Raw genomic sequence first — 24,804 nt, forward strand, 5'->3', positions numbered from 1 at the left:
GTAAACATTTGCAATTTGATGTGGTCCTGCTGCAATAACAAATATATTGTATATATTCTCTCTCAAAAAATGTCAATGTAAAACAGCCAAAGTTGCTCAAATTATATACTACTTCCAACATTTCTTAAACTGCCTATTAATTCTTTACTACTATTTGCACTGAGATCAAAGAAACTATTGTTTAATTATTCAATATTAAATAATGATTTGCTATCCACAGCATACCTAGTCCTCTAACCCTTTCAGTGCATGACCACATGGGACTCTTCTAGCTAATGTCAAATTATTTTTTTCAGATGAGGGAAATGGCTCTGCCAGTGAAGCAGTTACAGTATATCACAACTGACCATTTCACTGGCATGGGCACACTAGGAGGTTTTATTCTAGCTAATGCTAGGGAACACTATTTACCCACTGGAAACCTCTCTCAATGAAAGTGCACAATAAATAACAACCGTGAACCCTAATAGAAGTTACCTATACTGCCCTTATGGAATTTGGGTGAGGGTTTTGTTTGGCTCTGACTATGGTACCAAGGCCCCACTGAGTAGGAGGACTGGCACACACAGTATTGTCTCCATCCACCACTTCCACCTCCACAGTCATCTGAGAAAAGCCACCTTCCTGGAGGATACCAGTGACCTGTAGGATTAAAACAAAAATTGCAAAGGATTTTTGAAAGGTAAACATACATACATATATACGTATACAAGTACATACATCATCTAATCCTGTGTTGCACCATGAGGACCAAAGGAGTCCAGGGCTTGGCAAGTTGGTTTTGACATTTAAGATGAGAGTGACCAGCCTCACATCCCAGAGAGGCACTGCATGCGCAATAAACCCCAACCACCCCTAGGATATAAACCTACACAAGCTCAATCCGGCTGGAGCACCTTCATTACCTACTAAACCACAAGGCACCATAATTTGCTTATATGGTTATCATCCACCATAATAAATGGTTTCCTGGTGTACAGGAAATCATCTGGCTCGTCATTTAGACAGAAGGAAGAGAAAAGAAAGAAGAGAAGAAAGGCAGAAGTGGAAGGAAGAAAGGAAAGAAGGAAGGAAGAGAGGAATGGGCAGTGACCCGAGAGCAGCAATACATTGTATGAGTGGATGGTAGGCACCCCCACCTACCATGGATAAATATATTTATACAGTACACAAAAACTTCACTATAACAGGCTAACTGAGGCCCAAGCCATTCCAAAAAAAGCTAAATTCCAATAATAGCCACATCCGGACTTCCCCCGACTAACCCAGACTTTTTCCAATATATCAGACATTAATCCGGATCACACTGAAAGCTTTTAAATTGTTTTCACTACCATTGCAGTACTGTACTGTATTATACATTCAATACAATAATCAAATGGTATAATGTATATAATAATACTGTACTGTACACTGAGAAATATGTCTTTTATTTACCTTATTGTGGTGAACATAGCTGAAGTGGTCAGGCAGTCCGGACTGCTTCTAGATTTATCGGACTTTTTCCAATATATAAAAATTTAGTCTGGTAGCTCCTTGATTCTGATAAAAGTGAATTCTGGTCTACTGAAGTCCGTTATATCGAGGTTTTACTGTATATATATATATATATATATATATATATATATATATATATATATATATATATATATATATATGTATATATATATACATATATATATATATATATATATATATATATGTATATATATATACATATATATATATATATATATATATATATATATATATATATATATATATATATATATATATATATATATACTGTATGTATGAATCTCCCACTCTCCCCATGAAGAGGTAATGGAGGCACCTAAAGAAGTTGGATCCACTAATTCCTTAACCCCTTCAACCACAGAATTCAGAGTATTATATTACTGTTACAAAGTCAGTTTAGTATATTATTACTACACACTCTCAACCACAGAAATCAGATTATGATATTACAGGTATTGCTACATCCCTTCAGCTAAAGGTCAGTTTATTATATTACTGCTGCACCCCTTCCACCACAGAAGTCAGGTTATTTTATTACTGCTTGGTGGGGGCACTCACCATTCACTCACTCGATGTAGTGCTACTTTGGGTGTCTGCCCTTTCCTCTCTTCCGTCCTTCCTCTTCTGCCTTTCTTTCCTTCATTCTTTCCTCTTCCTTCTGCCTACGGATGACTTTACACTCCCTCTTCTGTCTTTCTTTCCTTCACCATTTCCTCTTCCTTCTGCCTAAGGGTGACTCTAAAGTGAATGACAGGCTAAATGGTTTCTTGTACACCAGGAAACCATTTACTATGCTAAGTGGGAACTATCTACAGTAACCAAATTATGGCGCCTGGTGGTTCAGTAGGTAACTGAGCCGCTCCAATCAGACTGAGCCTGTGTAAGTTTATATCCAAGGGGTGGTTGGGGTTTGCTCATGTAATGCCACTCAGGGATGAGTGAGGCTGGTCACACTCATCTTAAATGTCATGACTAACTTGCCTAGCCCCAGGCTCCTACACTCCTTGTGGGGCAGCATAAGATTGGATGATGGATGGATAAATCTCTTCAAAGACAAAAGTCAGTTTATGATAGTATTCCTACACCCCTTCAGCCATGAAAGTCAGCTGATTATATTAAGTGTACTACTTTCAGCAGATGATTTAAAGACTTTATAGCACTGGGGGCCTATGGAGTTTGTTTTAATCCCTCCACTATCACATATATCTCCTAATCTCATAATCAAGGTAAAATTATCCTGTAGCAGCAAGAGTTTAATATAAATTTTCAGGCCAAATGAATTAATAAACCTTGAGAGAGCATATGAATTTTCCTTTCTCTAATTAAAGGTGGCACACAGTTCTTTATTAACAGAGGCCTTAGGATGCAGTTCTTTATTAACAAACGCCTTGGCACGAAGTTTTTTATTAACAAAGGCCTGCATCTATCTTTAGAGACACTGCAAATCAAGAAACCACTAAATCAAAACACTACTAAATCAGTCAACTATAGTAGGACTCGCGTAAATTTGTGCCTGTGGTGTGGCCCGCACCTGTGTACAGTGTTGCCACGTTTTCTATACCGTTATCTCTCTCTCTCTCTCTCCTGGCGGGAGATGTGAGCCACCCTGAGTACTTTTGATTCTTTTATAAATTATTTATAATTGTGCTTTCATTTGTTAATTTGGTTTTGTTATATTTAGTGACATTTATCATTTTTTGTATACGGCAACAGATGACCCGTTATTGCAGTACCATGACTGATTTTCGTTCATTCATTCTCTTTCTCTGGGTGTGGAAATGTTGCTGCTCGCGAGTGAATAATGTTTTTTTTTTTTACTTCGGTATTGGCATATGCCTACTATTTTGTCCTACATATTAGCTTATGATTATAAATGTGATTATTCCTCGCCCTTAAAATTACTGTAAAAGCCAGTAAATGTGAGCATTTTTCCCTAGCAACACCTGTACAAGCTATGCTTGGGTCTATGGAGGTACTTACTTTACCTTAGGCCAGACTGGGTGTGTCAGTGTTGCCACTCACAAGAATTATATGAATTATTTATTTTACTTTGGATACTGGCATATTTCTTCTTTTTTCAGGCTCATTATCTTATATCCATAACTGTGATATTATTAGCCACCCTAAAACTACGCTAAAAACCATTAAAAGTGACTACAATTTATTTTAGCAACACTGTACAATATGTATGCCATGTTTCTGTGTTACTGTATAAATATTTTATGCATAATAAGATTACTGTTGATTCATCCATCAAAATACACAAGTGTAAGTTTTATTCATTTGAATTTATCGTATTTGTGATGCCTTGTACATAAATAGCTTCCGTTTCACATCGCAAGTTGGGGAAACGTGGCACCACTGTACACAGGTGCGGGCCACACCAAAGCCGCACATTTACGCGAGTCCTACTATAGTACTCTCTGCTTACAGTGCTATTTTTCAAGCATGATGAAGTTCCCCAACCCTTTTCAGCACAACTGATGGCAAAATATAGTCACACTGGAGGATTGATATGATCTGTAACCAAGAAGACTCATTTCTGCCTCAACTAAGGTTCATTACATTTCATGCAACCATGATTTATTACTGCAGCTGTTAAACCGGTCATCTCATTTGGTAAAAACAACCTAACCGTTGTAAAATATGATGATCAATCAGCTTCACTGTCACTAACCCCTTCAACTTGATGACAACAACTGCAATGTCTTCATCATCATCATCATCATCATCTTTATTCTTGCTATTACCATTTTTTTTTTCTTGGCTTAGGAGAGCTCCCTAGAAGCTACAATTTTATAAATGTTATATCCAACTCCTCCTCTTCAATTTTCCTCTAACCTGAATAAAATCATCAGGAAATACCAAGAAATGAATAAAGACATTTTTGGGCTGAAGATGTCAACACCTGAGAAAGGAATGAAGTCTTGGATAGTATGTGAGGTCTGTCCAAAAAGAAACTCGACTTTTTATATGGTGCTGGCTTAGCGTGATCATACTGGGAACATTGTGACTTTGAGCTTTAGACTAACGCTAGCTGCATCACGCCTCATCACTTAATCATCAAGTTACACGAGCTTAAGTGAACGTGTGTTTAGTGTACTTGGTGAAATTTTTTCTTGTCTCTTTTATAATTTGAAAGGCAACCTTTCAGGGTGGATTTCAACTTCAGGGAAAAAAAAAAAAAAAAAAAAAAAAAAAAAACCACACGGGACAAATCCAGAGAGTAGGGGGACTGGGAGACGACAGTCATCTTGTGCTTTGCTAAAAAGTCACAGATAGGGAGAGATGCATGAGCAGGTGCACTGCCATGGTGCAGCATCCCAGTTTTGTTTGTCCATGCATCAGACCTCTTCCTCTGCACAGCCCCCTTGAAACACTTCTGGATGTCCAAGTAAAACTCTTTATTGACTGTGTGGCAACATGGAACAAACTCATGATAAATAATACCCTTCCAATAAAGAAAGACGACCAACATCAATTTCACAGTTCAGTGACTCTGATGTGCTTTTTTTGGTCATGGTGACGATGTTCCAACCCACTGCGATGACTGCTTTTTTGTTTTGATATCGCAGCAATATAACCAAATTTCATCACCTGTTATGACCTTTTTCAGAGAGTATTCATCAGCATTTGAACAATAGACAGCTCCTGACTGACTGTGACACAGTCCTCTTTTTGTTCATCTGTCAGCAGATGCAGCACAAATTTTGTGGGAATACGATGCATCTTCAGTTTTTTGGTTAAAATTGGGTGGCACAAACTTTAACAGACGCCAACTTCAATGGAAACTTCACAGACAGTCAGGCGAAGATTTTCAGAGATCACAGCATGCACTTTCTCAATGTGATTGTTGTCTGTTGACATGGAAGGCCATCCAGATTCGGGATAATCTTTGGTGGATGTTCTTCCTGCTATGAGCCACTGAAACCACTGGTGACACTGTGTACAGCTCAAACAATCCTCTCCATAAGCCTGCTGCAGCATTTGAAAAGTCTCCTTAAAAGTTTTACCCAGTTTGAAACAGAATTTCACACAAACATGTTGCTCTTCAAGATCCTTCGTTGTTCAATTTGCAACAATCACCACATGCTCTAAACACACATTCACTCAAGCGCATGTACCCATGACGAAGTGACTTGGCATGATACAGCTACTGTTAGACTAAGGCTCAAAGTTGCCACTACAAAGCACTCCCGTCATGATCACGCTAAGCTGGCTAGTTGGTGCACTATTTAAATAGTTCAGTTTCTTTTTGGACAGGCCTTGTATAAAAGAGGTGGATGGGAGGAAAGCGAAAAGGAGACTGAAAATGAGATGGAGTGAAAAGGTGTGAGAATCTCTACAGATGAAGCTGCCGTACCATGGGAAGAGGGGTCATTATTGAATAGGGACAGAAATGCCCATGTCATTTGTCAAGGCCACCTCTCACAGGATGTGCCATCAGGCAACAAACAGATAGCAACAAATGGTAAATTCTCATTTTAAGCAGATTTCTTTGGTAATCTTTTCTGCAGTTAAGTTCTCAATAAGTACAGAAAAACTGTACGCCAAAGTATAGTAGCTAATATTGCTACCTGTAATATAAAACTGATTTCCCAGTCCTTCCCAACTGCAGTAAGAGTTACAAGGAAAAATTGTGATATAGGGTATTCTGAAAAGCATCCCTTATTTAAAATGAAGACAGCCAGTACAGTTGTACTGCCTGTGCCCATATAGTTTCTGGTCACTTCCTACTCTTACTCCTATTCCGGACCTGTTGGTGAGTCTGAAGCTTTTCTAAGCCACACAAGTAACAGTGTTAATGCAAAACATTCCTCATGCAGTCTAGCAAAACTTCAATCTACCACCTAAATAGCTGTACAGAACAACAGGTCTTTGGTAGTAAACAATAGCAGTGACATCCTTCTAGATATGGTAGTATTAAAGGGTTTGTTTGTTCGTTTAAAGTTTTCTGCACTTGTAGTGCAGGCCGGGCCATCTATTAGCCCGGTATTAAAGGGTGACCAAAAAATATGGCTCAAGACAGCTGTTGTTGTTGCTGCTAAACCCAAGTCTGTCTGGCTGAGCAAACCCATCAACCACAGGTTAGCAACTGATTCTGTGGGCTGTCCTAGAGACACAGTACAGTACATACAGTACATTATGCAGGTATCAGGTGTCCTTCTGTGGTAGACAGCACCTTCCCAGGGTCTGACCATGGGTCTTCCTACAGCAAGATGCAGGAAATAAGAGGAGGTTTGGTTCCTGGATGGACATACAGCTCTTCCACCTTCGGTGTACAGCCCTACTACATGTAACCTCCTCACCAGCACTGCCTCAAGAGTGTAAATAAGCAATGTGACAGCAATGATTCAGAGATCATGATGTGCCAGTCAGCATCAACTTACGAGGTGAATTATGCGTTGCTCAGATGCATCAGGTCTGCACTGCACTGTTACTGTTGCAACAAAGGTGTCTCCAGAATGCTGCCAGTACCGAGGGTCTTTACAGCTCAATACATGCTCAATATCTAAGATCTGTGGAGAATAAATTAAACTCTGTAAGTGCAAAATTGGTTAAATGTAAATTAGGAATAATAATACTTGTCAACATCATTTGAATTACACAAAAGAAAAATGATGGTCAAGAGTTATGACATATATCATATACACCATTGTACTGTACAATTCTTATCTTAAAGTGTTCAATAACCAATTACCAGGCATATGAAGAAAAAGACGAAAAATCATCATCCCACCTCTCTTTCCCACCTTCAGTGGACTTATCTTCAAATATTGAGGAATATTAATGAGGTGGAAGCTTGGTATACAGTGAAATTAGCTGCTCATTGAAAGGCTGTGAGATCGGTACTGAACCTAAGAACATATGCTCCGTCTTGGGGGGAAAACAGGGTGGGAGAACATCCTAGGACACTTAGAGAAAAGTAAAATTCTAAAAAGTCTGAGTAAATAATTTTTAAAGTAAGCCCTCTCTAAATCCAAGCTAGTTAACCTGAACACTGGCTAAATCAACCTCCATAAGCCTACCAAACAACTGTCAGATACATCAAATCAAGGGTCGATTTAGAAAGAGGATGTGGTGGCTGACCGAATGACCAAGTAAGCAGAGATTGACAATAGTCGTGCAGGCTTGCCGTGGGGCTTCCCATTGTCACTGTTGTGGTTACCCAGTGGAGTAGGAGATGGAGCAGAGTGGAACTGGATGAAAGTGGAAGAAGTGAGGATAAAGTTGGGAGATAAGCTGAGTGGCTGAGAACACTACATCATTTTTGCGAATGTCAGTGACACCCGAGTTCGGAGAAACTACAACCTCACTCTTTTTCAACTATTTGCAAAGCTGTGAGAAAGATCACTAATCATTTTTGTGTATTTTCTGTTTCTGGGCAAAATAACACTTTGTAATTTCCATATACTACTTTAGGAGGAATTCATGAGAATGTTCACCAATAACTGACAGCTCTGCCTTCTTAACAACTCCTCACTGGCTAGGAGTAGGGTGTGTTTGGCTTGTGATTGGTAGCACAAACCTCCTTTGTGTATAATGGGCTGTACTTTATACTCAAGATGGACCATTGGCTTGTTAAGTCTAAGGAGGCGGAGTAAGCCACTATTTAAGCGTGAGGAGCTAGCGAGTGACAGGTTTACATGGTTTTTCAACAGACACATTCGGGACGCATTTCCCACCAGAAACAGTGTATCACTAGACACATTTGTGCAGACACACTTGTTCACTCTAATAACAAAACACACAGACTGAGCATTTCCCCTCGTTGGTTCGCCTCTCCACATAATTTTGGTGTGGAATTTAATATCGCCAGTGAGTTCTCTTAGTTCCTTGAGCTGTGAGAACATAGCTTCCACTTATTGTAATTTGGTTAGATTAGAGAAATAACTTTTTTTTTATATCTGTATTGTAAGTCTACATGGATCCCCTTCTGTAAACAAATCCTGGTTTGTTTTTGTCTGTATGTTACAGAATAAAGTAATGTAAGTTAGTTTTCCTGTGAACTTTACCCTACTCTCTCGATAACTGATAAGAGGTTAAGTGTGCCCTATAATATAAACTCATAACACCATGCAGAAGTGAATCACATGATAAGAGCATTAGTTGCAGGTCATGATCTGGGTAACACACCTAGGTCATCCTCATTGTTGCTCTGCTTTTCATACTGACAACGCCACTGCCACTGCTCCACCACTTGCAAAGTTTGCATGTGACCACATGTACTCCCCATATCCTACTGCTGAACAACAGCCTCACAACAACCATCATCATCTGGAACACCATCTACCTCTAGGATGATGAGGCAAAACTTGTCCATTAGCAAGAAGTATGAGCTCATTAAGGCACATTTGTATAGTGTACCACATGGTCAGTGCATGGAAATGTACAGGCTCAACAAACAACTCTCCATGGCATCCTTAAGGCCAAGGAGAAAATAAAGGAAACTATGAAAAGGCTTAACTTTGGAGGGGAGAAACTGTGTTCAAGATGTGGAAAACTACCGGTATACTTATTTGACGGGCTAGACGAATCTGTCTCAGAGTCAAAGTACTGTACCATTCACAGGTATGGACCTTTATCTTCTGGTGTGTTACATTTTGCTTCATTTCAGGCTTCTTCAACATTACATACCAAAAAATAAAGGCCTTTACCTCTAAATGGTGCTTTGATTGACCAATTTGTCTGGCATACTAGCCAAAACATCAAACTGTTGTTGTCGTTACTGCTACCCCTGGCTCATCTGGATTTGAACCCAGTGGACTGAAGGTTTAAGCTACCCTTTCCTGTAATTCACTAATCATCTTTGGGGGACAGGAAGAGAAAAGGGGTATGTCTGTGCAACTACTGTACAGTACCTCATTATATTGGTGCCACCACAAGGAGGTGTCCCTCTCCAGTACCCTTCCATAATTACTGCAGCCTACCTTTTTAATGCACTCCTTTGCAGTCTCCTCAACACTGGGTGGCACTCTAAGGAGAAGTATGGATGCAGAGGAAGACAGCAGCGGGAGGACAGAGGCAAGGATCAGAACAGCTAAGACGAGGGAGCAGAGAGGGTCAGCTATCAACCAACCATACCAATCAATCAACAGGGATGAGATGATCACAGCCACACTACCAAGAGTGTCTGCTAAAATGTGCAAAAATACACCTGAAAAGTAGAAAATAAATCATCATCAATCTGACTTATTTTCCCACATAAGGAAAAATATGGAAATAAACAAAACAGGACACTTTTTTTTTGCACAGCCAAACATATTTATGCATATTTTCCCCTCAATATCTTTATCATCATTTCAGCGTTTTATCTCGTCAACATTCTGACCTTACTTCCCACTAAAGGACGGGGATGAGGGAGGATTCAGAAACAAGGAAAGAAAGTACAAAAGGGAGAAAATTATCAAAAGCAAATCCAGTAACATCGGGCTGACAACATTCACACATCATTCCAATCCCCAGATTCCTGGCAACATCTCATAAGCCTAACCATCTGCACATATTATATCCAATCTATCTATCATCTAATCCTTTGTTGTCTCTGCAGGAGCATAAGGGACCTCAGCTAGACAACTCAGTCCGAACATTGACTGTTAGGTGAGAGTGACTATAGTCTATTTATCTGAGTTTTGCAACTGAAGCCTATCAGTGTTTCAGTCCTTGAAGCTGATCAGCTCGCAATATTAGGAGAACTCAGATAACTGAATGCTCAATTGATGCTTTTATTTCCAGCCCTATGCTCTTTAGCTGCAAGTAAAACTGACAGGTGAGTTTGTTTCATTTCATTCATTTTGTTTATAAAGGCTCCAACATGTGTCAGCTGACTTTAAACCCTGCATGGCATGGGAGAGCACTCTGACCATGCACACTCAGTTTACAACTTATTCAGTACAGCATACGTGGCCTATATAAGGTACTACTGCAATCTGTTTAATTACATATTACAATACAGTATATATTAAATGGATATCAGTGCTTGAAAACAATTATTGGAATAAAGGTCAATCCATTACTATTATTATTATTATTCAGTCCATTATTCATTCATTCATTATCTAATCCACTGTTGCTCCATGAGAAGCAATGGACCCTGGGGCTAGGCAAGTTGGTCCTAACATTTACAGGGTTCCCACTCTCTGGTCAGCAAAAATTTCCCTGACTTTTCCAGGAATTTTCCATGAATTTTGACAAAATTCCAGGTATATTTTCATACTTTGCTAAGTAAATTTTCAAGTGTAATTTTACACCTTTTTTAATGTGGCCTCCAATTACTCGAGTAAATTTTTACATCTATAGTCGTTTACACATTAGTGTACTTCTTTAATTTCCCAGAGTACCCAAGAGTAAAACCCCCCTTCCAGCCACACCAACAAGCCTTGTATCAGAGCCAAAACTGTAGAGATACTGATGAATAAAAATAAAGATATCCTTTACAGCAAAGAATACTTGTTTCTAAAACGATACAAGGTTTCCAGCCTAACATCCTCTTTGTTCTGTCCTTTTTTAAATTTCTTGTTTAGACATTCTAGTTTATCAACAATACAAGGTTTTTTCCCAGGAGGACCAGTAGGTGTTGTCTCAACCTCCTCTTCTGAGTCAGATGACGAATCTTCAACTTGTAGTGCGGGAGAGAAGAGTGACCACCTCACACCTGATGGCCCAGGTGCTGGCCCTGGTGATCCTGCAACTTCACCACTAGAGCTGCTGTCATGCTTACCTGTGTCAGCAGCATGTGGGATCGCTTAATTTCTGACAGGCCAGTCCATGTACTCAAAGTCCATCAGTGAATCAACGAGAAGTCCGTGGAACTCGAAGAATGTCAGTTTCTTTGCATCAGCTGAAAAGTACTTATACAGAACATAAGCACTATGAATTGCCATTTGCAAAAAGTTGAATGCAATTTTCTTTGTCCATTTCTGGCATTTCCGTGTGAAGTAATAATATTTCACCATATGGTCAAAGTGATCACCTCCTTTCATATAATCATTGTAGTCACAGGTTGCCGTGGTTTTTTTCATAGTGACCCATTGCAGTGAAGTAGTTCCAATTCTGTTCATTGCTCTCTGTTTTCTTTGCAGTTCTTGTGTATCAGCATTATGGCAAGTTGTTATTACTGAAACAACTTGCTTATCTTTCCACAGTATTATGAAAACATTGCTTCTAGCATGAAATCTTTGGGTGCACAATGCTGCAATCTAAGAGTACCATAGGTGTACACACCTTGTTCTAGGAGCTGTTCACTAAGTTTCACTGAGTTGTAGTGGTTATCCATATATAAATGGGAAGTTACTAATGCCTTTTTTTTTGGCGTGGGACTGTGTGGCAACCTGGGACAGTCACATGACTCACAGAGAAAATGGGAAGACATTGGCACTCATTTTAAACCACATCCCATGATAATTGAAGAATAAATGGATTTTTGGCGAATATGTTACTTCAATTGTGAGAATATCGTCATCGGTGGGCCCACAGGAGTTATTGGGATGACGAGAATATCGTCATCGGTGTGCCACAGTATTAAATGTCAGGACCAACCTGCCTACCCCTGTGCTCCTACTCTCCTCATGAGGCAACACAGAATTAGCTGATAACGATGATGATGATGGAATAAAGTTCAGTAATAAGGTAAAACAATAAGGGACTGCACTGGTGCCATTATAACACGAAGATTACACAAAATACAGTCTACCCACCTTGCATGTTAGCATTGACATGGCTGTGTCCATGAGAGTTTTGTTGACTACCACATGAATGACCCATGCTGCCTTCATGGGTATGGCCGTGGCTGTGTGTGTGACTACAAAAGAAATTATTTCTATCAGGATGGATGGATTATTATTATAACCGTATTATTATTATTATTATTATTTATTGACATGAACTGCACAAATGACACGAAGTGCATAAACAACGTGCAAGAGAATCTTAACCTGATTTCTTTGTTAATATTATTATTATACCATATAACCAAACCATGCGTGCTCCCTACGTGTCAACAAGTGGGTTGGTGGAAGGTTAGTGCCCCTTCCCGTAAAACAAATAACTCAAAGTCAAATGGCCACCCCTTGTGGGATTGTGGCATCTGGCAATAGACAGATAGATAGATAGATAGATTATTACATTCTGGGCAATGTCTGGCAGTTCCAATACAGCATAATTTTCAAAAGCATATATGGTCAAGTGGTTAGAGAAGTTAACTGTTGTCTGAAAGGACAAAAGTATGATTCCAGGTTGGCACAGGGAACAGTTTGTGGATTCAAAATTTCTTAAAACAGATTTTAATGATTTTCCAGAAGATCCAACAGCATGTAAAAAATACCTCTGCTAATATTATTGCATCACTCCTAAATGAGATGGCCCCAGCATATACTGAAGATATGGACAGTGAGCAATGGTGGTAAAGTGGTAACATGTCAGTGTAAGTTAGTTTCGTTTTTGAAGGCTCCAACATGCTTGCATGTGTCGACCTTGCTCACCTAATGGCGATTCTCCTTGCTGCTCAATCTATGACAGCCTCTCTGTTCAATCCCTTAACCCTGAGGTCACACTTAATGACCTCGTTCCATGTCTTTTTCTAACTACCCCTCGCAACCCCACCCCCAGTATTAATGCTTCTCACTTTCTGCACCCAATTATCATCCTCCATCCTCTCTATATGCCCAAATCACCTCAATCTACCTCTCTGCATCACAACACCAATATACTCCAGTCTCATCCTACCTCTCAACTCTTCCATTGTAAACCCAGCCCCCCCAGGCCTTGCACACAGGGACACACGCACATTCACCAAATCATTGTCATTTCTTTAAGTTTGAGCCTCCGAATATCCTCTTCCTTTGCTGCCCAGGTCTCACTACCATACAGTATTACACTCCTAACATGTGCTGCATACAAAGATCCCTTAGCACATAGGGAGAGCCCTCTCAATGTCAGGAGAGGCAACAGCTCCCTGAACTTCTTCCAACCACTTCTCACCCTAGCTACAGAGCTAGTTCCAGCCCCACCTCCAGCACAGCACATAACATGTCTCCCAAATAATAAAACTCTTCAACACACTCAAGGGACTCACCAGCAAGTTCAATCCTTTCACGCCTTACAATCTCCACCTGCTCTCCCTGACATGGCACACACATAACATCAGCATTATCTTGCAGTCTACCTCTAAAACTACTACATCTCTTATGCACCCACTTATCATAAACACTGCACAAGATGGAATTACTTCCCACGCCCTTGTAACAAATTGCACATGGTCACTCTCCCTCTTCTCTGACAGTACTGCCACCAACCATAAATATCATCACTTTTGTTTTATCTGCATTTACCCTTGAGCCCTTGTGCCCCATACCATCTCTTCATTTCCTAAATCTTTCCTCCACCTTTCATTCTCTGTAATTAACACCAAATCATAAGCATACCACATCTCCCACGGGAGTCCATTTCTGAAGTCACATGAGAGGGCTTCAAATACCATAATAAACAACAAAAGACCCAAAACTGACCCCTGATGCACACCAACATTCACAGAAGTGAATGAAACACAGAAAGACTGCTGGGCCTTAAAATGAAATATGCTGATAAGTCTATACGACAACCAGAGTCAGAAACATTAGAAAGAAAAAAAAATCAATACAGCTTTAGTTCCAAGATACTCTATAACACTATGACATGAAGCTTATATAAAATGTCTTGTAGTAACAAAGATCAAACTAATCCCTTACATCAACACATGTACTTTTCATCTTATACTATCACCAGATGATTTTACTACAATAGATCTCTCGTACCTGCAGTTATGAGTTAAAGAAGACCATATCTAATCGGCAGTTCAAAAAGTCTATATTAAATTGCATATAATGAACTGGAGAAAACATGAATAATGTGAAATATACAGCCTCAGGCTTAAGTGGTTAAACAACAAGAACAATATGAAAGCCATACCTGAAAGATACAACTCCAAAAATGTTGATAATCAATCCACAAACAGCAACCGCAAGAAGCCGCTCTGTTCGTACTTCAGGAGGTTCAAACAACCGGCCAAGAGCTTCGTAGAGTATCATTAATCCAATCTAGTAATTTACAAAACAATTATCATTACCATCATCATCAAGATCTTTTTTCTTACCAAATGATGAGGAGAGGTAAAATAAAGTAAACAAGGCAAGAAAAATGACAAAAGTGGGGAAACTTTCAAGAGTAAACTGTGGGTAATGAGACAGACTCTCATTTGCACATCACTCAAGTAAACAAAATAAACAACAAAACAAAACAATACATGATGAAAGCATGGACTAATTAAAAAACAAACAAAAATAAAAAACTGATGAGGTGAGGCCTTTTTTGTAATTTTTTCTGGCCACCTCCAGGCACTTTCATTTGACTTAGGAAGCAGCCCTGGGTTAATGAAGGCTATATCTAACCCCTCCAGTTTAAATTCTCTATCAAGCTAAATAAAATCATCTGAAGTTAGCAAGAATGAAACAGAAAGTATAGCAATGATGTAAACTGGTTAACCTCTGCAACTGGATGATGCCACTGATTGCATATTTTATGCCTGTTCTTAAACAATAACTATTAAAAAAAAAAAAAAAAAAAAAAAAAAAAAGGTTAGTGCCAAACTCGATTAATCCCTGCAGTATGCAATACATACACAGACAGATGATGAAGTCCTTAACATATAGTTAACCTATCCATCTACTGCACCTATCTATTGCCACATGCCTTAATTCTGGAAGGGATGGACACTAACGAATTGCCTCCACATCACCCTCACCTCTGCCAAAAGGCTGTCCTTTCTCCAACTCACAACAACCTCACTTATATCTCTATCCCAATTGTCCGACTCACCCTCAGTCTCTTTTTCCTCCCTCTACCTCCACCCCACTCACTTACATTTTCCCATTCAATCTTCCATTCTCACAATGTTAGCTCTGACAAAAATTTTATTTGGCTTAAAATAAAGCTCCCAAAGTGGGGGGTCAATATTTAGTATTTTTAATTATCAACTGGTTTGAAAAATCAGGTTGTTAGTAAACAATTTAAAAAATTATTATATCTAAATACATTTCTTCCATTATCATCATTATCTAATCCTGTGTTGCCCCACAAGAAGCGAAGAAGCCGGGGGCTAGGCAAGTTAGTCCTGACATTTAAGATGAGAGTGGCCATCCTCACTCGTCCCTAGAGCTTTAAATGAGCAATAAACCCCAACCACCCTTTGGATATACACCTGTACAAGCTCAATCCAACTGGAGTGCCTTGGTGGCTCAATCGGGAGAGAGTTGGCTTGCAGTCCTGACGAACCCGGGTTCAAATCCCGCTGAGGCAGGGAACAGTTTAAGGATTTGAATTTCTGAAAAATCAGACTTTACTGATCTACCAGAAGGCCCGCCGACATGTCGTAAAAATACCCCCGCTAATACCAATACACCAGTCCTGTGTGAGACAGCCCTAGCATGTATTCAGTATGGACGGTGGGTGTTAGCGCCGAAGTGGTGACATGTAGAGGTGTGCGGTACGTAGGAGGACTACTGGGCCTTGAAAGCAGGCTGTGAAGCCTATGCCCAGAGTCGGTCACATAAAAAAAAAAAAAAAAAAAAAAAAAAAAAATTGCCCACTGAACCACCAAGCACCATAATTTGGTTATATGATTACCACCCAGCATAGTAAATGGTTTCCTGGTGTATAGTAAACCATTTGCGTTGTCGCTCAGTGTTGAGTCACCCACAGGCAAAAGGAAGGGGAAAGAACGACATAAAAAAAAGTCAGAAGAGGAAGTGTTGAGTCCCCCGTAGGGATGAAGAAGTGGAAAGAATGAAGGAAAGAAAAACAGAAGGGGACAGAAGGAAAAATGGAAGGAAGAAAGGAAAGGACAGTCACTCACTGGAGAGCAGCACTACATCGAGTGAGTGGATGGTGAGCACCCCCCACCTACCACTAAAGCTATTATTCATTGTAACTGTTGGTGATAGAAAAATGGCATTACTTACCACTGTTAAGAAAAGGCCATTCACAAAACCAGACAAGACTTCAATACGGCCATATCTGAAAGGAAACTTCAATCAATAATGGCTTATGATGTAATTAGGAAAGTATATGTTATCAGAAAAGAAGCTAAAGATTAGGTAAACTCAACTAAATTTAGGTTACAAAGTATAACAGAACTCAGAATTTGCTTGAATGGTGGCTTTAACTGTCCCTCTCATCCATCATCCAATCCTCTTTATTTTTTTTGTCTCATCAGAACTGTATTAGCCCACTGAACCACAGACTTGAGCATTCAGCTGTACATATGACCTTAGGTGTCCTCTTGCACTTCCTAATTTTCCCTGTTTTGCTCTCAGTGACTAAAAAAATATATATATACATAAAAAAAAAAAAAAATAAATAAAATTCACTGGGCACTCTATCTGAAGCTGTTTTTATTGATCAGCTGGCCTGGCACACCATTCCCTGGTAGAGAACTCAACCATTTTACTGTACTAAGTTTTCAAGGTATGGGATGCGACTATTACTCAATCTTCTACACACACACAATCATCAACCACTCACTTGATGTAGTGGTGCCTACTTCTTCCTTCACCTTTATTTTCTACCTCTGTGTCTGCCCTCCTCTCTTCCTACTTCTCCCTTTCCTTTCCACCACTTTTTAATACTTTTCTTTCCATTTCAAGTGGCTCTACACTGAATGACACATCTAATGGATTCCCGTAACCCAGGAAACCATTTACAGTGCTCGGTGGTAGCCATGTAACGAGACCACATGGTGAAGTGGAGCCTATTATGGTGCCACTGATGAGTGGGACACAAACATAACATCCACCCAGGAACCAAACCTCCAAACTTTTGCCCATGCCTCACTATGGTGAGGCACTGTCAACCACAGGGGAACATCCATTCATTGCATGGGACAGCCCTGCAGGGGCAGTCGTTTGCCTGTGGCTGATGAGTCTGCTCTGCCAGGCAGACTGAGGTTGATCAATAACAACAACAACACATCTTCTCAGAAGTTATGCCTCCATTTCCCCTGTGCCCCACCATGTGGAAGGACCCTGTTTCAACCCTGGTGAGGCACTGCCTGCTACAGGAAGGCGGTCGCTTGCTTGCAATCTATGGGTCTTATGGCAAGATAGACTGAGGTAGAGCAGCAGTAGCAACAACAAAAATGACAACTATGCTTTTCTTGATTAGCCTTTTTTGCTGCTGCTGATGCATTTGGATATTTTATCTGGGCTAACACCACAAGATTTAATGCAACAGAGAGAAGTCATAGCACTCAAAGGGTTAATCCTTTAAATCACAGCAGTCCAAGGGTGAACACTTTGCTCCAATGATGCATTTATTATCATTTTTGTGTCACCTCCAAGCAGGTGTATTCTGTTTTGGAGAGACTTTTGAACCAAAGAAATTAGATATAGGCCTCATTTGATCCTTCACTATGAAAAATCACATGAAGGTATCAAGAATACAATAAGAACTACATCACTGGAGTGAAGTGATTAATGATCCATCAACCTGTATCGGAAAACTGAAACAAGATGATTACACATTAAATGATAAAAAAAATGTATCTTTTCCACAAAGTACTCAAGCAAATAAGAATTATAAAAGACAGTTTTACGGTCTCGAGTATTACAGTCCACCTATCAAATGTTGTCCATCTATCAAATGTAGTCCATCTATCAAATTTATCTATCTATACCCAGATGCCTTAATTCTGGAAAGGGTGGTCACAGATGAACCATCTCCTCATCACCCTATCCTCTGCCATTAAGCTGTCCTCTCCAAAACCCACACCATCCTCATTCATACAATGTACCTTCTACCCCAACCTTTCATCTTAGGTAGTACAATATAGTTATAAAATTTATACCCAAATGGGAAAGTTTTGGTGGGTTTCCATCGGGCCATGACAGAGGCCACAAGCCCCATGACCAGAGCAGAGCAGTCAAACAACATGTGGAAGCCATCTGAGATAAGACCCAGGCTATTGGTCCACATCCCATATGCAAACTCCACAAATGTGAAGCCTGGGGAAGAGGGAGAGAGAAAAAAAGTACAATTAATTCATCATCAATTAAGACAAATAGAAAAAAATATACATTTCTTTGATAATCTTTGCAGTAAGTTTAATGCTACACTATGTTATCAGTACTGGTATAAGTTGTATATCATGTATTTACAATGCTTCATTAATATACTGAATACACATATATCTTTATGAATTAGCTGCTGTATTATTGTGCCCTGTATCATATTACAGTCAAGTTGCCTAAGGTGCAGCTAATTGGTTCTGGGCCGCACCTGTGCCTATGGGAAAAATGGAATTTGGTTAGACGTTCGCCCAAAGTCCCCCATTTCACCTGTCTTTTCCCCATTTTTCCCCACTTTACACATGCACACAATCAAGCAATCAGACAATGCATGTATTGCACGTAACAAGAGGCACAAAAAACGGGAGGGTGATCAGCCTTGTGTGTACTTGGCCAATACCAAGCGCTGCAGATCGAGTGAAAAAAAGCTTGGCCAAGCAGACACAGATCAGCTGACCGACCAAAACAGTAAAGATGGTGGAGGCTGCCTGGTCCAGCACTGACTGAAGAAGTTTATTTGATAAAGTTTGTATGCTCAAGTGTCAACAAAGCTCACATTTAATACATTAATAATCATTCTTACATACGTGATGATGGTGATGGGAGGCATTATGCTTCGTTTTAGCTCAGAGATAGGTGCTTCGTCACTAACCTGTTCACAGCAGTTTTACGAACAAACCTATAAACCAGTCACCATACTCAAAGTATCTTTAATGTTTCATTACTTAACACAATGAATTTGGTGAAGTTTAACCTCCTCATAAGAGAGAAAAAAGTCCACAGTTGGAGCACTCGTAGTATGGAACCAAAGTGGTCGCCATCTTCTTTGTTTATAAACAGGGGAGAGCGCCGCCAGGGGAATTTGCCTGCGCATTCAAACCCTGCCATGCCCACGCCATAGGTAGTTTATGTGTTTATGTGCGTGGTTTGTTTTTTTTTGGATCTGGCACCTTGTTGCGTCATAGAAAACCATAGCATAGAAGTCCCATGGCATAGAAGTCCGCGCCACAGGCAACTTGACTGTAGTACGCATACTGTACACTGTCTGAGAGCTGCATGGTTACAATGAACTCTTCCCTAGTAAACTGGACTGTAAGAAAAGTACAGTATTGCACTGCAGGAAAGCAGCTACTACAGAAACTGCAAATATACTAGAAGTTCAATTTTACAAAAAACTTTATATTACATTTTCTTCCAACTGGCTCGTCACTATGATTCTTTACACTATTTTCTAACTGACAGTGCAAAACCTTAGTAGAAATACAAACACAGGTTAATGCAGAGAAAGTAGAATATGGTGCGGCTATTGCGGTCTGCGAGGATGAGATTGAGAGTGGAGGTGAGAAGGGCAGGAAGAGAATACTGTCTGTGAGATGAATCGCCAGGGAGTCCATGCAGAGGCAGGACACTCAGACTACCCCCAGGGCCACGCCAACGCTCCTTGCTTGATGTTAGCTGAACAGTGGCTGTAGGGATATGACAAGGTTTATGATGCAATCAATTTACACAAATACCATACAAGAAGGTTTCACTATCTGCCAGGGATAATTTCTACACTTGAGCTCCAGAGGCTGCTGCTTATCTCCAGTCTGTCTGGCCAAGCAGACCCCCCACTGACGGTTACCACAAGCAACTGCTCCTGCGAGGCCATCCTACAGGTACGATAAATAAATGTGGGGATCTGACTCTATATCAGAAGGCTGGGTGTTTATCACTGAGAGCAAGGTGGCTCAGTGGCAGAGTGCCTGACTCAAGACCGAAGAGTTGTGAGTTCGTGCCGTGCCCGGTAAGCTGCCCTGCCGGGAGAGGTAACGCTCTCCTGTCACCTATCTGGTTGTAGCAGCTGTGGCTCAGTAGGTCAGTGTGCTCTGACCGAAGGGTTGGAGGTTCAGGTCCACCCAAGGGTCATTAGTAAACATCAGGAGGGGCATCTGGTCATAAAGTGCTACACACTCCAAAACCAAAGTCCTCTACCCTGGGGCAATGCCGTTACCCTTATTGAAAAAAGAGAATGGGGGGGAAAAAAAAAAAAAAAAAAAAAAAAGGCACCCCCATGTGATAGATAATGCCTCACCACGGTCAGACCAGGGACCTTCCCCATGGTGAGGTGAAGGGAAATATGAAGAGATTTGTCTCCCAAGCAGATACCGAAGTTCTTTCACTCCTCAAAGAGTGCACAGTGCCACCAAGTGTAGGAGCCTTATCAGCACCTCATTTGGGACCACATATTGGTGGAACTGGCAAATTAACTTTATGGGTACAAGTAACAGTGAAACTTTTACTGGAAATATTTCTGCAATTTATAGAGTAATTAACATCATAAAGGGAAAGCAGCTGGGGTTGATGAGGCGTATGCAGAGATGATTTCCTGAAGACCAGGAAACCATTTACTACAGCTGGTTTAGTGGGTAATTAAGGTGCTCCAGTTGGACTAAGCCAGTGTAGGTTTATATCTACGGGGTGGCTGGGGTTTACTGCTCACGTAATGCAACTTACGGATGAGTGAGGCTGGTCACTAGCATCCTAAATGTCAGGACCAACCTGCCTTGCCCCGGGCACCTATGCTCTTCATAGGGCAACACAGGATTAGATGATGAATGAATGAATGAAATGAACAATATAATTAGCATTTACTGTACTATACCATTTAAACCCATTGAGCAGTCCAGCATGTCAACCAGTGAGCTCAAGGTAGGCTGCCACTAAGTAACAATAGGAAGAGGCTGAATGGGAAGCAATGGATGAAGCCCAGTGAATCTGTTCTCATATTTCTACTTGTATGTGGCCAATAAGGTACAGATATGCCATCAAGGCTATGATATACAGGCTCTGGAATACCATACAGAAGGATATGACACAGTTAGAGTTTAAAAACTGATAAAATAACTGAAGTATGAGAAAAACTTCTGTAGCTGACTAGTGACACACAGTTCTCTATTTCACTGAAGAAATTCTGCATACACCACACAGATAGCAAGAATGTTATCTATTCTTAACAGAAATTAACACAGGATCACTGCATAACACAAGTGCCATACTCAAATGCTCTAACTGTGAATGGCACATCATTCAACAGAAAGTGAAGTATCATATAGGCTACCATGTATCACCTGGGTCCAGTCAGGGGAAGGCAGTGGTTAAATGATTAAAGAATTTATCTGCTGTCCAAAAATATGTAAGAATCCAAGGCTCAGGCAGGGAACAGTATGATGATTTAATATTATTATAGCAGATTTTATTATCTTCCACAAGACCCATAGTAAATGGCATTAACTCCTCCCTCCCACTAATACAATGTCAAAGCTGAATGAGACAGCTCCAAAATGTACTCAGTATATCTGACCACACACAGAGCTCAGTTTCACATTTTCATACCAGGATCATCTGTCATATTTGAAAATGTTATTCTCATCATCTGGTATTCCCACTCATATAAAACAAGCACTTAACCTCTTCAATCAGATGACATATTCTTGCAGTTTATTCTTGCTGTTATTAGATGATGACATTCAGGTTAAGGAAACACCTAGTTCTGAATGGATTTGTGAAGGGTATATTTAACCCCTCCAGTATAAAACATGTAACGTAAGTTAAACTAAATTGCCCAGACAGCAAAAATAGCATAAAAATTATGTACTTGGCTGAAGGGGTTTACTAGCATTTCTATCATCTGATAGCCTTTAATGAGTAACTATGTGAGTCATTTTCTGCAACAGAATGACCCTAAACTCAGCTGAATTAATATAAAGAGCTGACTGTAAATAATGGACCCACATTGATTTCAATGTCCTACTTGGAACTGTATGGATCTAGTGTGCCCCTCAATATATCCAACTGTTCTGGGAAGAATGTGGATAGACCTGGGTAGATCTAAAGTGACCATAATAGTTCTGAACCAACCTAAATGTGCATGTACTGTTCTACTTTGATGTGAACTAAATATAACTGAATTATTCTTAAGTTATCATTACATGAACCTGAACTAACATGTATAAGAACTGAACTGATCTACCTGGGCCAGACTAAATGTGAAATGTTTGAAAAGACCTCACTGAACTTGAATAGCATGTATTTACTGAGATGTGAATGATCCTGAAATGATATGACTTAACCTGACCTTATTTGATTCCCAAATGGACCAAAATTGATCTGAGTGGACTTGAACTGACAGATATGGACAAGATTTGATCTAACTGGGTCTGAACATGGCTGAATTTTATCTAAATACTCTTGCTGGCATAGACTTCACTCAGCTGAAAAAATTATTTGGTTATCCAGTATATCGATCTATTTTTTCCCTTACTGGTCTTTCCTCTTTCCCTCCTAAGACTGTAAGGACCCAGGGATAAGCTACTCAGACAAGATACTTCATGCAAGGCTGACCAGTTACCAGTTACTAGTCAGTGGGTGGCCTTATGTGAGCACTAAATCCAAACGATCTTTCAGACTGAAACCTTTCTGAGGTACAGCTGTCGCAAAGCACTGCCAGGTGTCAAGTCATTAAAAAATTAGGTCAAATGTTTTGTCACCTAACATGTGCATAAACCCATATGAATTGGACACATTAAAACTTCATTTTCAAGTAAAAGCATGGTGCTGGAGAGGAATGTGTATATGTAGTGGCACTGATGTAAATGAGTAGCTCCACCACCTGGTTATACAAACATCTCTTAGCTCCCTTCCTATCCCCCCAAAAGAGGATGGCAGACTGCAGGATAAATGTAACCTCAGCTTGCAGGCTGCTGGGTTCATACTGTATTTCCGATAAGAGTGGGGTCAAAATAACAGCAAATAAAAGAATAAGCTATTTCACACCTTACCTGCAGACAGCATGACAACACTGAATGCAACACCTCCAGAGAAAGCATGTTCAATTTTATCTTTGGTTCCTTCGCCGTCTGCCGAGTATCTCCACACTGAATTTAAGAAGAGAGCTGTGACGAATATGGATAAAGTGCCAATTCTAGCCGTCTTCACCATATCTAATCTGAAAATAAAAAGAATTTCATAGTCATTAATCACTGGTGAATATAATACACTGCAAAGAAAAAAAAATCCCTATTAAGTACTTATTATAATTTAATGTAAAGAATATGTTCCAAATGCCATATGTTTTTCCATACAACTGGCTCTGTATATTAAGGGAACTGGCAAAGCAACTTTACAAGTAGCAACTGATTTAACAGGCAATTTTTCTATTCATTATCATACTGTGGACTCAATATTTCAGTAAAATAAATAATAAAAATAAGTAACAATAAATAAATACTGAGTATGAAAGGTGACAAAAAAAAAAAAAAAAAAAAAAAAAAAAAGGTTTTCTGTACTATGACTTACATATAACCTAGAGGAAAAAAGTACAAATATTGGCAACATACCACACAAGACTTTCTGTAGTATGACTTACACATAACCTAGGGAAAAAAAAAAAAAAAAAAGTGACACAACAAAAGAGGCATCTGGCAATAGATAGATAGATAGACAACAAAAGACTTGCTGTGCTATGATTTAAACATATCTTAAAATATATCATCATCATCATCATCATCATCATCATTGTCACCATCATCATCATCATCATCAGCCAGACCTACTATCTTAAAACATATCATCATCATCATCATCAGCCAGCCCTCCTTTCCCACCCTAGGGCAGGGTAAGGATGGAAAAGGAGGTTCAGATGATGATGATGATATATTTCAGGATATGTGTAAATATGCATATAGATAAAAATATGTAACATATCACATCTGCACTATGGATTACACATAACCTATTTATGACTTAAAAAAATTATTACCTAGAACACCAAAATACAGGTAACTGCAATTCACACCACTTTACTTGTAACAGATTTTGAAATGCAAGGGCATACATGAAATGCACAACATACTAATTTTTAGGACAATGTCTATAACACTGAAAATATTTCAGACCTCTATATTTACTGTAGTTGAAACATCAATATGTTAACTCCATTAGTTGATATCATCAATTACTCTCCTAACAACATAACTACCACACAAAGTCCTAAGTTCATTTCACATGTGGAATCGTAATGTCACTAAAATGAAATTCTTTACTGACTCTTGCCTCCTATGAGTACATACATTATTCTATTCAGGCTATCACAAGACAGTTTTGTTCAGCTAAGGAGGATTCTAGTGATCAGAAGGCTAAAAATTATTTT

General features: G+C 39.6%; 1 protein-coding gene across 1 annotated transcript in view; it reads right to left on the reverse strand.

Annotated features, from left to right (window-relative positions):
- Positions 1 to 253: 253 nt before the first annotated feature.
- The window catches only part of LOC145413253 (proton-coupled zinc antiporter SLC30A5-like), a 69,949-nt gene continuing 45,398 nt past the window's right edge, over positions 254 to 24,804 (reverse strand). The window contains exons 8-16 of the mRNA XM_080282986.1: positions 23,435 to 23,601; positions 19,883 to 20,080; positions 18,395 to 18,551; positions 16,512 to 16,566; positions 14,464 to 14,591; positions 12,216 to 12,319; positions 9,450 to 9,676; positions 6,909 to 7,037; positions 254 to 642 (exon numbers count right to left, since the gene is read on the reverse strand). Coding sequence (XP_080139112.1) covers positions 478 to 642; positions 6,909 to 7,037; positions 9,450 to 9,676; positions 12,216 to 12,319; positions 14,464 to 14,591; positions 16,512 to 16,566; positions 18,395 to 18,551; positions 19,883 to 20,080; positions 23,435 to 23,601 — 1,330 coding nt within the window. The 3' untranslated portion in view covers positions 254 to 477. The remainder of the gene's footprint in view (positions 643 to 6,908; positions 7,038 to 9,449; positions 9,677 to 12,215; positions 12,320 to 14,463; positions 14,592 to 16,511; positions 16,567 to 18,394; positions 18,552 to 19,882; positions 20,081 to 23,434; positions 23,602 to 24,804) is intronic.

Source organism: Coenobita brevimanus, chromosome 12, assembly GCF_032717465.1.
Source record: "Coenobita brevimanus isolate Jiangsu-jjx chromosome 12, ASM3271746v2, whole genome shotgun sequence".
Lineage (NCBI taxonomy): Eukaryota > Metazoa > Arthropoda > Malacostraca > Decapoda > Coenobitidae > Coenobita > Coenobita brevimanus.